This window comes from Petromyzon marinus, assembly GCF_048934315.1.
Source record: "Petromyzon marinus isolate PM22_M1 ecotype Great Lakes invasive population chromosome 67 unlocalized genomic scaffold, UKy_Petmar_22M1.pri1.0 chr67_unloc.6, whole genome shotgun sequence".
NCBI lineage: Eukaryota > Metazoa > Chordata > Hyperoartia > Petromyzontiformes > Petromyzontidae > Petromyzon > Petromyzon marinus.
In genome coordinates this window covers 1,030,213-1,046,137 of record NW_027422596.1, presented here as the reverse complement: position 1 = coordinate 1,046,137, position 15,925 = coordinate 1,030,213, and the positions used below count along the sequence as shown (strand labels likewise).

At 57.1% G+C, this 15,925-nt stretch overlaps 1 protein-coding gene across 6 annotated transcripts in view; it reads left to right on the top strand.

The window, feature by feature from the left end:
- Positions 1-15,925, top strand: part of LOC116957928 (venom prothrombin activator pseutarin-C non-catalytic subunit-like) — a 158,420-nt gene that overhangs the window by 109,063 nt on the left and 33,432 nt on the right. For all 6 annotated transcript variants that reach the window (XM_076058060.1, XM_076058058.1, XM_076058061.1 and 3 more), the window contains exons 16-19: positions 3,172-3,461; positions 6,614-6,817; positions 8,545-8,740; positions 11,531-11,719. In XM_076058060.1, coding sequence (XP_075914175.1) covers positions 3,172-3,461; positions 6,614-6,817; positions 8,545-8,740; positions 11,531-11,719 — 879 coding nt within the window. The remainder of the gene's footprint in view (positions 1-3,171; positions 3,462-6,613; positions 6,818-8,544; positions 8,741-11,530; positions 11,720-15,925) is intronic.

Here is a 15,925-nt window from a genome sequence, read left to right as displayed (position 1 = left end):
ACAGGCCTCTATGGACTTCACCCTTACAGGCCTCCCATAGACTTCACCCTTACAGGGCTCCCATAGACTTCACCCTTACAGGGCTCCCATAGACTTCACCCTTACAGGCCTCCCATAGACTTCACCCTTACAGGGCTCCATAGACTTCACCCTTACAGGCCTCCCATAGACTTCACCCTTACAGGGCTCCCATAGACTTCACCCTTACAGGCCTCCCATAGACTTCACCCTTACAGGCCTCTATGGACTTCACCCTTACAGGCCTCCCATAGACTTCACCCTTACAGGGCTCCCATAGACTTCACCCTTACAGGCCTCCCATAGACTTCACCCTTACAGGCCTCTATGGACTTCACCCTTACAGGCCTCCCATAGACTTCACCCTTACAGGCCTCCCATAGACTTCACCCTTACAGGGCTCCCATAGACTTCACCCTTACAGGGCTCCCATAGACTTCACCCTTACACGACTCCCATAGACTTCACCCTTACAGGGCTCCCATAGACTTCACCCTTACAGGGCTCCCATAGACTTCACCCTTACAGGGCTCCATAGACTTCAATGGTAAAGGCCTCCCATAGACTTCACCCTTACAGGCGTCACTTAGACTTCACCCTTACAGGCCTCACTTAGACTTCACTCTTACAGGCTCCCATAGACTTCACCCTTACAGGCCTCCAATAGACTTCACCCTTAGAGGCCTCCCATAGACTTCACCCTTACAGGCCTCGATAGACTTCACCCTTACAGGGCTCCATAGACTTCAATGGTAAAGGCCTCCCATAGACTTCACCCTTACAGGCGTCACTTAGACTTCACCCTTACAGGCCTCACTTAGACTTCACTCTTACAGGCTCCCATAGACTTCACCCTTACAGGCCTCCCATAGACTTCACCCTTAGAGGCCTCCCATAGACTTCACCCATACAGGCCTCCCATAGACTTCACCCTTACAGGCCTCACATAGACTTTACCCTTACAGGGCTCCCATAGACTTCACCCTTACAGGGCTCCCATAGACTTCACCCTTACAGGGCTCCCATAGACTTCACCCTTACAGGCCTCTATGGACTTCACCCTTACAGGCCTCCCATAGACTTCACCCTTACAGGGCTCCCATAGACTTCACCCTTACAGGGCTCCCATAGACTTCACCCTTACAGGGCTCCCATAGACTTCAATGGTAAAGGCCTCCCATAGACTTCACCCTTACAGGCGTCACTTAGACTTCACCCTTACAGGCCTCACTTAGACTTCACTCTTACAGGCTCCCATAGACTTCACCCTTACAGGCCTCCAATAGACTTCACCCTTAGAGGCCTCCCATAGACTTCACCCTTACAGGCCTCCCATAGACTTCATCCTTACAGGCCTCCCATAGACTTCATCCTTACAGGGCTCCCATAGAGTTCACCCTTAGAGGCCTCACTTAGACTTCACCCTTTCAGGGATCACTTAGACTTCAATGGTAAAGGCCTCCCATAGACTTCACCCTTACAGGCGTCACTTAGACTTCACCCTTACAGGCCTCACTTAGACTTCACTCTTACAGGGCTCCATAGACTTCACCCTTACAGGGCTCCCATAGACTTCACCCTTACAGGCCTCACTTAGACTTCACCCTTACAGGCCTCACTTAGACTTCACCCTTACAGGGCTCCATAGACTTCACCCTTACAGGCCTCACTTAGACTTCACCCTTACAGGGCTCCATAGACTTCACCCTTACAGGGCTCCCATAGACTTCACCCTTACAGGGCTCACTTAGACTTCAATGGTAAAGGCCTCCCATAGACTTCACCCTTACAGGCCTCACTTAGACTTCACCCTTTCAGGCCTCACTTAGACTTCAATGGTAAAGGCCTCCCATAGACTTCACCCTTACAGGCCTCACTTAGACTTCACCCTTTCAGGCCTCACTTAGACTTCAATGGTAAAGGCCTCCCATAGACTTCACCCTTACAGGCCTCACTTAGACTTCACCCTTTCAGGCCTCACTTAGACTTCAATGGTAAAGGCCTCCCATAGACTTCACCCTTACAGGCCTCAATTAGACTTCACCCTTTCAGGGCTCACTTAGACTTCAATGGTAAAGGCCTCCCATAGACTTCACCCTTACAGGCCTCACTTAGACTTCACCCTTTCAGGCCTCACTTAGACTTCAATGGTAAAGGCCTCCCATAGACTTCACCCTTACAGGCCTCACTTAGACTTCACCCTTTCAGGCCTCACTTAGACTTCAATGGTAAAGGCCTCCCATAGACTTCACCCTTACAGGCCTCAATTAGACTTCACCCTTTCAGGGCTCACTTAGACTTCAATGGTAAAGGCCTCCCATAGACTTCACCCTTACAGGCCTCACTTAGACTTCAACCTTTCAGGCCTCACTTAGACTTCAATGGTAAAGGCCTCCCATAGACTTCACCCTTACAGGCCTCACTTAGACTTCACCCTTTCAGGGATCACTTAGACTTCAATAGTAAAGGCCTCCCATAGACTTCACCCTTACAGGCCTCCATAGACTTCACCCTTACAAGGCTCACTTAGACTTCAATGGTAAAGGCCTCCCATAGACTTCACCCTTACAGGCCTCACTTAGACTTCACCCTTTCAGGCCTCACTTAGACTTCAATGGTAAAGGACTCCCATAGACTTAGCTCTTTCGGTAAAGTCACGTTGAAGGGAAACAATAAAATAATAAAATATATATAAAACAATAAAAATTCTCACGACGTTTCGACCATAACACAAACGGTCGTCATGTGTGTTATGGTCGAAACGTCGTGAGAATTTTTATTGTTTAATATATATTTTATTATTTTATTGTTTCCCTTCAACGTGACTTTATCGAAAGAGCTAAGAATATGAATTACTGCAGTCACAAAAACTTTAAATCAAAATTTAAGCCTCCCATAGACTTCACCCTTACAGGCCTCCCATAGACTTCACCCTTACAGGCCTCCCATAGACTTCAATGTTAAAGGCCTCCCATAGACTTCAATGTTAAATCCTCCCATAGACTTCAATGTTAAATCCTCCCATAGACTTCAATGTTAAATGCCTCCCATAGACTTCAATGTCACATCCCCTCCCATAGACTTCAATGTCACATCCCCTCACATAGACTCCACCGTTAACGCACAGGGATGCCGGCGGGCACCCATCTCCAGGTGGTGGACGAACAGGAGGAGCAGGATCCGGGCCACAGCTGGACCCCCGTAGCCTCCTCGACTCCAACGTCCGCTCCTTCTACATCGCCGCTGTTGAGCTCATCTGGGACTACCACGGCGGCGGCGGTGGTAGTGGTGGCGTTGGTGGCGTTGGCAGGACGTTCAAGAAGGCGGTGTACCGCGCCTACACGGACGGAAGCTTCACCAAGCCTGTGCCGCGCACGGACGCCGAGGCTCACCTTGGCATCTTGGGGCCTCTCATCAAGGCCGAGGTCAAGGATCTGGTTCACGTGAGTCCCCGCGTCTCCTGCGTCTGTGTGAGTGTGAGTGAGTGTGTCTGTGTGTGTGTCTGTCTGTGTGTGTGTGTCTGTGTGTGTGTCTGTGTGTGTGAGTGTGTCTGTGTGTGTGTGAGTGTGTCTGTCTGTGTGTGTGTGTCTGTGTGTGTGTGTGTGAGTGTGTCTGTCTGTGTGTGTGAGTGTGTCTATCTGTGTGTGTGTGAGTGTGTGTCTGTGTGTGTGTCTGTGTGTATGTGAGTGTGTGCGTCTGTGTGTGTGTGAGTGTGTGTCTGTGTGTGAGTGAGTGTGTGTGTGAGTGTGTGTCTGTGTGTGTGTTTGTGTGTATGTGAGTGTGTGCGTCTGTGTGTGTGTGAGTGTGTGTCTGTGTGTGAGTGAGTGTGTGTGTGAGTGTGTGTCTGTGTGTGTGTGAGTGTGTCTGTCTGTGTGTGTGAGTGTGTGTGTGTCTGTGTGTGTCTGTGTGTGTGTGTGTCTGTCTGTCTGTGTGTGTGAGTGTGTGTCTGTGTGTGTGTGTGTGTCTGTGTGTGTGTGAGTGTGTCTGTCTGTCTGTGTGAGTGTGTCTGTCTGTGTGTGAGTGTGTGTCTGTGTGTGTCTGTGTGTGTGTGTGTGAGTGTGTCTGTCTGTGTGTGTGTGAGTGTGTCTGTCTGTGTGTGTGTGTGTCTGTGTGTGTGTGTGTGAGTGTGTCTGTCTGTGTGTGTGAGTGTGTGTCTGTCTGTGTGTGTGTGTGTGAGTGTGTCTGTGTGTGTGTGTGAGTGTGTCTGTGTGTGTGTGTCTGTGTGTGTGTGTGTGAATGTGTCTGTCTGTCTGTGTGTGTGAGTGTGTGTGAGACGCTGCATCTGTGTGTGTGAGAGAGTTTGGGTCTCTGTGTGTCTCTGTGTCTGTGTGTGTGTCAGAGTCTGCGTCTCTCTCTGTCTCGGTGTCTCTGTGTCTGTGTGTGTGAGACGCTGCATCTGTGTGTGTGAGAGAGAGAGAGAGAGTTTGGGTCTCTGTGTGTCTCTGTGTCTGTGTGTGAGAGTCTGCATCTCTCTCTCTCTGTCTCGGTGTCTCTGTGTCTGTGTGAGAGTCTGCGTCTCTCTCTCGGTGTCTCTGTGTCTGTGTGTGTGAAAGTCTGTGTCTCTCTCTCTCTCTCTGTGTGTCTCTGTGTGTGTATGTGAGAGTGTAGGTCTCCTTCCCTCTGTGTGTCTCTGTATGTGTGTTAGAGTCTGGGTTCTCTGTGTCACTGTGTGTGTGATAGAGTCTGCGTCTCTCTCTCTGGGTCTCTCTGTCTCTCTATGGGTCTCTATCTGCCTCTATGTCTCGTCTCTATGGGTCTCTATCTATCTCTATGCCTTCGGAGTATTTTGTTGCTACTATAAATGCTCATGTGATGATGATATCAGCCGCTTCGTTGACCTATCCATTGGTGATATCCAGGGTTGCTTCCGACATAAAAGAACAACACAGTAGCTCAGTGGAGCCTTGCCTGGTAAACTAACACGTAGTTTAATTAACTCACAGAGAGATTGAGACACCGAGACCCAGGTTTCGAACCCAGCCTCTCAGTGTCTCCGACACGGCCATCGTGAACCCACTGAGAGAGAGACACCCAGACCCAGGGCTCGAACCCAGCCTCTCGGTGTCTCCGACACGGCCATCGTGAACCCACTGAGAGAGAGACACCCAGACCCAGGGCTCCAACCCAGCCTCTCAGTGTCTCTGACACGGCCATCGTGAACCCACTGAGAGAGAGACACCCAGACCCAGGGCTCGAACTCAGCCTCTCAGTGTCTCTGACACGGCCATCGTGAACCCACTGAGAGAGAGAGACACCCAGACCCAGGGCTCGAACCCAGCCTCTCGGTGTCTCTGACACGGCCATCGTGAACCCACTGAGAGAGAGACACCCAGACCCAGGGCTCGAACCCAGGCTCTCAGTGTCTCCGACACGGCCATCGTGAACCCACTGAGAGAGAGACACCCAGACCCAGGGCTCGAACCCAGCGTCTCAGTGTCTCCGACACGGCCATCGTGAACCCACAGAGAGAGAGACACCCAGACCCAGGGCTCGAACCCAGCCTCTCAGTGTCTCCGACACGGCCATCGTGAACCCACAGAGAGAGAGAGACACCCAGACCCAGGGCTCGAACCCAGCCTCTCCGTGTCTCTGACACGGCCATCGTGAACCCACTGAGAGAGAGACACCCAGACCCAGGGCTCGAACCCAGCCTCTCAGTGTCTCCGACACGGCCATCGTGAACCCACTGAGAGAGAGACACCCACACCCAGGGCTCGAACCCAGCATCTCAGCGTCTCTGACACGGCCATCGTGAACCCACTGAGAGAGAGAGACACCCAGACCCAGGGCTCGAACCCAGCTTCACGGTGGCTCTGACACGGCCATCGTGAACCCACTGAGAGAGAGACACCCAGACCCAGGGCTCGAACCCAGCCTCTCCGTGTCTCTGACACGGCCATCGTGAACCCACTGAGAGAGAGACACCCAGACCCAGGGCTCGAACCCAGCCTCTCAGTGTCTCCGACACGGCCATCGTGAACCCACTGAGAGAGAGACACCCAGACCCAGGGCTCGAACCCAGCCTCTCAGTGTCTCCGACACGGCCATCGTGAACCCACTGAGAGACACCCAGACCCAGGTCTCGAACCCAGCCTCTCAGTGTCTCTGACACGGCCATCGTGAACCACTGAGAGACACCCAGACACAGGTCTTGAACCCAGCCTCTCAATGTCTCCGACATGGCCATCGTGAACCACTGAGAGAGAGACACCCAGACCCAGGTCTCGAACCCAGCCTCTGGGTGTCTCCGACATGGCCATCGTGAACCCACTGAGAGAGAGACACCCAGACCCAGGGCTCGAACCCAGCCTCTGGGTGTCTCCGACATGGCCATCGTGAACCCACTGAGAGAGAGACACCCAGACCCAGGGCTCGAACCCAGCCTCTCGGTGTCTCCGACTGAGTCGACCCAGGGGAGGCCAAGGACTGGATCACGAAATCGCCACCGGTGTCGCCCGCGAGCGGGAATCAAACTCGGGTCGCTAACCGCTGCACTACCGCTCACGCACCCCACACCACCACCACCACCACCACACTACCACCACCACACCACCACCACCACCACACCACACAACCACCTCCCAACCCCACCCAGGTGACCTTCAAGAACCTCGCGTCGAGGCCCTACGGCTTCCAGGCGCTGGGGCTGACCCGGCGCTCCGGCGATGAGTCCGCGCCGGTTTCCCCCGGCGAGGTGCGCCGGCTCGTCTACATGGTGGGCACCGACGCCGTCAGCCAGCAGGGCACCCGCCAGCTCGAGGACTGCTGCACGTGGCCCTACTTCTCAAACGTCGACCGGGTGGGTGTGGGTGGTGCTGGGTGGGTGTGGTTTGGGGTGTGGTGCTGGGTGGGTGGTGTGGGGTGTGGTGGTGCTGGGTGGGTGTGGTGTGGTGCTGGGTGGGTGTGGTGTGGGGTGGTGGTGTGGGTGGTGCTGGGTGGGTGTGGTGGGATGGGGTGGAGTGGTGTGCGTGGTGTGGTGTGATGTGGGTTGTTGGTGGAGTAGTGTGGGTGGTTGGTGGTGTGCTGTGGGTGGTTGGTGGGGTGTGGTTGGTGTGGTGTGGGTGGTGTGGGTGGGTAGGTGGTGTGTGACTCTATGAGTCTCTGTGTAAGTCTGTGGGTCTCTGTGTGAGTCAATGGGTCTCTGTGTGAGTCTATGGCTCTGTGTGAGTCTATGAGTCTCTGTGTGAGTCTATGTGTCTCTGTGTGAGTCTATGGGTCTGCGTGTGAGTCTATGGGTCTCTGTGTGAGTCTATGGGTCTCTGTGTGAGTCTATGGGTCTCTGTGTGAGTCTATGGCTCTTTGCGTGAATCTACGTGTCTCTTTGTGAGCCTATGTGTCTCTATGAGTCTATGGGTCTCTGCGTGAGTCTACGTGTCTCTGTGTGAGTCTATGTGTCTCTATGAGTCTATGGGTCTCTGTGTGAGTCTGTGTGTCTCTGCGTGAGTCTATGTGTCTCTATGAGTCTATGGCTCTCTGTGTGAGTCTATGTGTCTCTGTGTGAGCCTCTGTGTGAGTCTATGGCTCTCTGCGTGAGTCTGTGGCTCGCTGCGTGAGTCTATGTGTCTCTATGAGTCTATGGCTCTCTGTGTGAGTCTGTGTGTCTCTATGAGTCTATGTGTCTCTATGAGTCTATGGCTCTCTGTGTGAGTCTATGTGTCTCTGCATGAGTCTATGTGTCTCTATGAGTCTATGGCTCTCTGCGTGAGTCTGTGGCTCGCTGCGTGAGTCTATGTGTCTCTATGAGTCTATGGCTCTCTGTGTGAGTCTATGGCTGTCTGTGTGAGTCTATGTGTCTCTGTGTGAGTCTCTGCTTGAGTCTCTGTGTCTCTGTGTGAGTCTATGTCTCTATGAGTCTATGGCTCTCTGCGTGAGTCTGTGTGTCTCTGTGTGAGTCTCTGCGTGAGTCTATGGCTCTCTGTGTGAGTCTGTGTGTCTCTGTGTGAGTCTGTGTGTCTCTATGAGTCTATGGGTCTCTGTGTGAGTCTGTGTGTCTCTGTGTGAGTCTGTGTGTCTCTATGAGTCTATGGCTCTCTGTGTGAGTCTATGTGTCTCTGTGTGAGTCTGTGTGTCTCTGTGTGAGTCTCTGTGTGAGTCTATGGCTCTCTGTGTGAGTCTATGGCTCTCTGCGTGAGTCTATGGCTCTCTGCGTGAGTCTATGTGTCTCTGTGTGAGTCTATGTGTCTCTGTGTGAGTCTGTGTGTCTCTGTGTGAGTCTGTGTGTCTCTATGAGTCTATGGGTCTCTGTGTGAGTCTGTGTGTCTCTGTGTGAGTCTGTGTGTCTCTGTGTGTCTCTGTGTGAGTCTCTGCGTGAGTCTGTGTGTCTCTGTCTGAGTCTGTGTGTCTCTGTGTGAGTCTGTGTGTCTCTATGAGTCTATGGCTCTCTGTGTGAGTCTATGGGTCTCTGTGTGAGTCTGTGTGTCTCTGTGTGAGTCTATGTGTCTCTGTGTGAGTCTGTGGGTCTCTGTGTGAGTCTATGTGTCTCTGTGTGAGTCTGTGTGTCTCTGTCACGCCGCTCTCCCTCCCCAGGAGCGTGACCTCCACTCGGGCCTGGTGGGCCTGGTGCTGACTTGCCGGGAGGGGGCCCTGGCCGTGGCCCCGCCGCCACCCGGCGCTCCGCCCGGCGGCCGCCGACGCCGGGAGGTGGCGCTGGTGCTTACCGAGTTCCACGAGTCGCTCAGCTGGTACACGCAGGAGAACGGGGGGGCAGACGTCGTGGTGCACGGTGGGTCGCTCGCCCGCTCGCTCGCCCGCTCGCTCACCCGCTCGCTCGCTCGCCCACCCGCTCGCTCGCCCGCTCGCTCACCCGCTCACCCGTTCGCTCACTCGCTCGCCCACCCGCTCACCCGCTCGCTCACCCGCTCACCCGCTCGCTCACTCGCTCGCCCACCCGCTCACCCGCTCGCCCACCCGCTCACCCGTTCGCTCACTCGCTCGCCCACTCGCTCACCCGCTCGCTCGCCCGCTCGCTCACCCGCTCGCTCGCTCGCCCACCCGCTCGCTCGCCCGCTCGCTCACCCGCTCACCCGTTCGCTCACTCGCTCGCCCACCCGCTCACCCGCTCGCTCACCCGCTCACCCGCTCGCTCACTCGCTCGCCCACCCGCTCACCCGCTCGCCCACCCGCTCACCCGTTCGCTCACTCGCTCGCCCACTCGCTCACCCGCTCGCTCGCCCGTTCGCTCACCCGCTCGCTCGCTCGCCCACCCGCTCGCTCGCCCGCTCGCTCACCCGCTCACCCGTTCGCTCACTCGCTCGCCCACCCGCTCACCCGCTCGCTCACCCGCTCACCCGCTCGCTCACTCGCTCGCCCACCCGCTCACCCGCTCGCCCACCCGCTCACCCGTTCGCTCACTCGCTCGCCCACTCGCTCACCCGCTCGCTCGCCCGCTCGCTCACCCGCTCGCTCGCTCGCCCACCCGCTCGCTCGCCCGCTCGCTCACCCGCTCACCCGTTCGCTCACTCGCTCGCCCACCCGCTCACCCGCTCGCTCACCCGCTCACCCGCTCGCTCACTCGCTCGCCCACCCGCTCACCCGCTCGCCCACCCGCTCACCCGTTCGCTCACTCGCTCGCCCACTCGCTCACCCACTCGCTCGCCCGCTCGCTCACCCGCTCGCTCGCTCGCCCACCCGCTCGCTCGCCCGCTCGCTCACCCGCTCACCCGTTCGCTCACTCGCTCGCCCACCCGCTCACCCGCTCGCTCACCCGCTCACCCGCTCGCTCACTCGCTCGCCCACCCGCTCACCCGCTCGCCCACCCGCTCACCCGTTCGCTCACTCGCTCGCCCACTCGCTCACCCGCTCGCTCGCCCGCTCGCTCACCCGCTCGCTCGCTCGCCCACCCGCTCGCTCGCCCGCTCGCTCACCCGCTCACCCGTTCGCTCACTCGCTCGCCCACCCGCTCACCCGCTCGCTCACCCGCTCACCCGCTCGCTCACTCGCTCGCCCACCCGCTCACCCGCTCGCCCACCCGCTCACCCGTTCGCTCACTCGCTCGCCCACTCGCTCACCCGCTCGCTCGCCCGCTCGCTCACCCGTTCGCTCACTCGCTCGCCCACTCGCTCACCCGTTCGCTCACTCGCTCGCCCACTCGCTCACCCGTTCGTTCACTCGCTCGCCCACTCGCTCACTCGCTCGCTCACTCGCTCGCCCACCCGCTCACCCGCTCGCCCACTCGCTCACCCGCTCGCTCACTCGCTCGCCCACTCGCTCACCCGCTCGCTCGCCCGCTCGCTCACCCGTTCGCTCACTCGCTCGCCCACTCGCTCACCCGTTCGCTCACTCGCTCGCCCACTCGCTCACCCGTTCGCTCACTCGCTCGCCCACTCGCTCACTCGCTCGCTCACTCGCTCGCCCACCCGCTCACCCGCTCGCCCACTCGCTCACCCGCTCGCTCACTCGCTCGCCCACTCACTCACCCGCTCGCTCGCCCGCTCGCTCACTCGTTCGCTCACTCGCCCACCCGCTTTCTCACCCGCCCTCTCACCCGCTCGCCCACTTGCTCGCTCACTCACCCACCCGCTCGCCCGCTCGCTCGCTCACCTGCTCTCTCACCCGCTCACCCACTCAACCGCTCGCTCACTCGCTCGCCCATTCGCCCACTTGCTCGCTCGCTCACCCACTCACTCACTCACCTGCTCGCTTACTCGCTCACCCGCTCATCCGCTCACCCACCCGTTCTCTCACCTGCTCACCCACCCGATCACCCGCTCACCCGCCCGCTCACCCACTCACTCGCTCGCTCACCAACTCGCTCACTCGCTTGCTCACTCGCCCGCTCACTCACTTACCCGCTCTCTCACCCACTCGCTCACTCACCCGCTCACTCACTCGCTCACCCGCTCACCCGCTCACCCACCCGTTCTCTCACATGCTCACCCGCCCACTCACCCGCTCACTCGCTCGCTCACTCGCTTACCTGCTCTCTCACCCACTCGCTCACTCACCCGCTCACTCACTCGCTCACCCGCTCACCCGCTCACCCACCCGTTCTCTCACCCGCTCACCCACGCGATCACCCACTCACCCACCCGCTCACACGTTCACTCGCTCGCTCACCAACTCGCTCACCCGCTCACCCACGCGATCACCCACTCACCCACCCGCCCGCTCACCCGCTCACTCACCAACTCGTTCACCTGCTCACCTGCTCACCCACCCGTTCTCTCACCCGCTCACCCACCCGATCACCCACTCACCCACCCGCTCACCCGCTCACCCGCTCACCCGCCCGCTCACCCGCTCACCCGCTCACCCGCTCACCCGCTCACTCGCCCGCTCACCCGCTCACCCGCTCCACACCTCAGCCGTAATTTAAATTGTAATCTGGATGTAATCCGTAATCGGATTGTTATCTGTAATCTGATTGTAATCTGCAATTGGATTGCCATCTGTCATGCGTGATGCGGATACAATCTGTAACGTGGATGTAATCTGTAATCCGTGATGTAATTTGTAATCCGTGATGTAATCTGTAATCCGTGATGCAATCTGTAATCCGTGATGTAATCTGTAGCGGTGAATGGGATGGTGGCACCGCGCTCACCGCTCCTGGTGATGTTCACCGGGGAGGAGGTGGCATGGCATGTCCTGGCCATGGGCAAGGTGCCAGGCACGGTGCACGGGCTCCACTTTCACGGACACACGGTGCAGACCGAGTCACTCATCCACGGACACCGCACCGACAGCGTGAGACTACATGCAGGTGAGTCGTCGCTCGCTCACTCGCTCGCTCGCTCACTCGCTCACCTACTCGCTCGCTCGCTCACTCACTCGCTCGCTCACTCACTCACTCGCTCGCTCACTCACTCACCTACTCGCTCGCTCACTCACTCACTTACCACTCACTCACCTACTCGCTCGATCACTCACTCGATCACTCACTCGCTCACTCACTCACTCACCTACTCGCTCGCTCGCTCACTCACTCACTCGCTCGCTCACTCACTCACTCACTCGTTCGCTCGCTCACTCACTCACTCACACACTCACTCGCTCACCTACTCGCTCGCTCACTCACTCACTCACTCGCTCGCTCGCTCACTCACTCGCTCGCTCACTCACCACTCACTCACCTACTCGCTCGCTCACTCACTCACTCACCACTCACTCACCTACTCGCTCGATCACTCACTCGATCACTCACTCGCTCGCTCACTCACTCACCTACTCGCTCGCTCGCTCACTCACTCACTCACTCGCTCGCTCACTCACTCACTCACTCGTTCGCTCGCTCACTCACTCACTCACACACTCACTCGCTCACCTACTCGCTCGCTCACTCACTCACTCACTCGCTCGCTCGCTCACTCACTCGCTCGCTCACTCACCACTCACTCACCTACTCGCTCGCTCACTCACTCACTCACCACTCACTCACCTACTCGCTCGAACACTCACTCACTCACTCACTCGCTCACTCACTCACTCACCACTCACTCACCTACTCGCTCGATCACTCACTCGATCACTCACTCGCTCACTCACTCACTCACCTACTCGCTCGCTCACTCACTCACTCACTCGCTCACTCACCTACTCGCTTGCTCGTTCACTCATTCACTCACTCGCTCACTCACCTACTCGCTCGAACGCTCACTCACTCACTCACTCGCTCACTCACCTACTCGCTCGAACACTCACTCACACACTCACTCACTCACACACTCACTCACTCACACACTCACTCGCTCACCTACTCACTCGATCACTCACTCACTCGCTCGCTCACTCACTCACTCACTCGCTCACACACTCACTCGCTCGATCACTCAGTCACCACTCACTCACCTACTCGCTCGAACGCTCACTCACTCGCTCACTCACTCACTCACCTTCTCGCTCGAACACTCACTCACTCACTCGCTCACTCACTCACTCACACACTCACTCACTCACACACTCGCTCGCTCGCTCACTCACTCACTCACCTACTCGCTCGAACACTCACTCACTCACTCGCTCACTCACTCACTCACTCGCTCGCTCACCTACTCGCTCGAACGCTCACTCACTCGCTCACTCACTCACTCGCTCACACACTCACTCACTCGCTCACTCACTCACTCGCTCACACACTCACTCACTCACCACTCACTCACTCACCACTCGCTCACCTACTCGCTCGAACGCTCACTCACTCACTCACTCGCTCACTCACCTACTCGCTCGCTCGATCACTCACTCGCTCACTCACTCACTCGCTCACACACTCACTCACTCGCTCACTCACTCACTCGCTCACACACTCACTCACTCACCACTCACTCACCTACTCGCTCGAACACTCACTCACTCGCTCGCTCACTCACTCACTCGCTCACACACTCACTCGCTCGATCACTCACTCACCACTCACTCACCTACTCGCTCGAACACTTACTCACTCGCTCACTCACCTACTCGCTCGATCACTCACTCACTCGCTCGCTCACTCACTCACGAACTCGCTCGCTCACTCACTCACTCACTCGCTCACTCACACACTCACTCGCTCACTCACTCGCTCGAACACTCACTCACTCGCTCACTCACTCACTCACCTACTCGCTCGCTCAATCACTCACTCACTCGCTCACTCACTCACTTTCTCACTCACTCGCTCACCTACTCGCTCGAACACTCACTCACGAACTCGCTCGCTCACTCACTCACTCGCTCACTCACGAACTCGGTCGCGCGCTCACTCACTCACTCGCTCACCTACTCGCTCGATCACTCACGAACTCGCTCACCTACTCACTCACTCGCTCACCTACTCGCTCAAACACTCACTCACGAACTCGCTCGCGCGCTCACTCACTCGCTCGCTCACCTACTCGCTCGATCACTTACTCACGAACTAACTCGCTCGCTCACTCACTTTCTCACTCACTCACCTGATCGATCGCTCACTCACTCACTCACTCGCTCACTCACTCACCTGATCGCTCGCTCACCTACTCGCTCGAACACTCACTCACGAACTCGCTCGCTCACTCACTTTCTCACTCACTTTCTCACTCACTTACTCACCTGATCGCTCGCTCACTCTCTCGCTCACTCACTCACTCACTCTCTCGCTAACTCGCTCGCTCACTCACTTTCTCACTCACTCACCTGAACTCTCACTCACTCACTCGCTCACTCACTCACTCGCTCGCTCACTCACTCACTCACGAACTAACTCGCTCGCTCACTCACTTTCTCACTCACTCACCTGATTGCTCGCTCACCTACTCGCTCGATCACTCACTCACTTGCTAACTCGTTCGCTCACTCACTTTCTCACTCACTCACCTGATCTCTCACACACTCACACTCTCGCTCACTCACTCACCTGATTGATCGCTCACCTACTCGCTCGATCACTCACTCATTTTCTCAATCACTCACCTGATCTCTCACTCACTCACTCGCTCACTCACTCCACTGATCGCTCGCTCATCTACTCGCTCGAACACTCACTCACTCACGAACTCGCTCGCTCACTCACTCACTTTCTCACTCACTCACCTGATCTCTCACACACTCACTCACTCGCTCACTCACTCATCTGATCGATCGCTCACCTACTCGCTCGCTCACGCACTCACTCACTCACTCACCTGAGCTCTCACTCACTCACCTAATTGCTCACTCACACACTCACTCGCTCACTCACTCACTCAATCACTCGCGCACTTACTCACCTGATCTCTCACACACTCACTCACTCGCTCACCTGATCGCTCAGACATTCACTCACTCGCTCACTCACGTGATCGCTGGTTCATACTCACTCAATCGCTTACTCACTCACTCGCTCGCTCACTCACTCACCTGATCACTCGCTCACACACTCACTCGTTCACTCGCTCACTCACTCACTCATTCACTCGCTCACTCACTCACCTGATTTCTCGCTCACACACTCACTCACTCACCTTATCGCTAACTCACACTCTCACTCGCTCCCTCACTCACTTACTCGCTCACTCACTCAGTCGCTCACTCACTCGCTCACTCACTCACCTGATTGCTCGCTCGCTCACTCACTCACTCACTCGCTCACTCACCTGATCGCTCACTCACACTCTCACTCGCTCACTCACTCGCTCACTCACTCACCTGATTGCTCGCTCGCTCGCTCACTCACTCGCTCACTCACTCGCTCACTAACCTGATCGCTCACTCAGACACTCACTCACCCACTCACCCACTCACCCTCCCACTCACCCAACCCACCCACTCACTCACCCACTCACCCACTCACCCATTCACCCACTCACCCATCCACCCACCCACCCTCCCATTCACTCACCCACTCACCCACTCACCCACCCACTCACCCACCCACCCACCCATTCACCCACTCACCCATCCACCCACCCACCCACTCACTCACCCACCCACTCATCCATCCACCCATTCACCCACTCACCCATTCACCCACTCACCCACCCACCCACTCACCTACTCACCCACCTACCCCCCCACTCACCCACCCACTCACCCACCCACCCACTCACCCACCCACCCACTCACCCACTCACTCACCCACTCACCCACCCATTCACCCACTCACTCACCCACCCACCCATTCACCCACCCACCCACCCACTCACTCACTCACCCACCCACTCACTCACTCACTCACCCACTCACCCACCCACTCACCCACCCACCCACCCACTCACTCACTCACTCACCCACTCACCCACCCACTCACCCACCCACCCACTCACCCACCCACTCACCTACCCACCCACCCACTCACCCACTCACTCACCCACTTACTCACCCACTTACTCACCCACTCACCCACCCACTCACTCACCCACCCACTCACCCACTCACTCACCCACCCACTCACTCACCCACCCACTCACTCACCCACTCACCCACTCACCCACCCACCCATTCACCCACTCACCCACCCACTCACTCACTC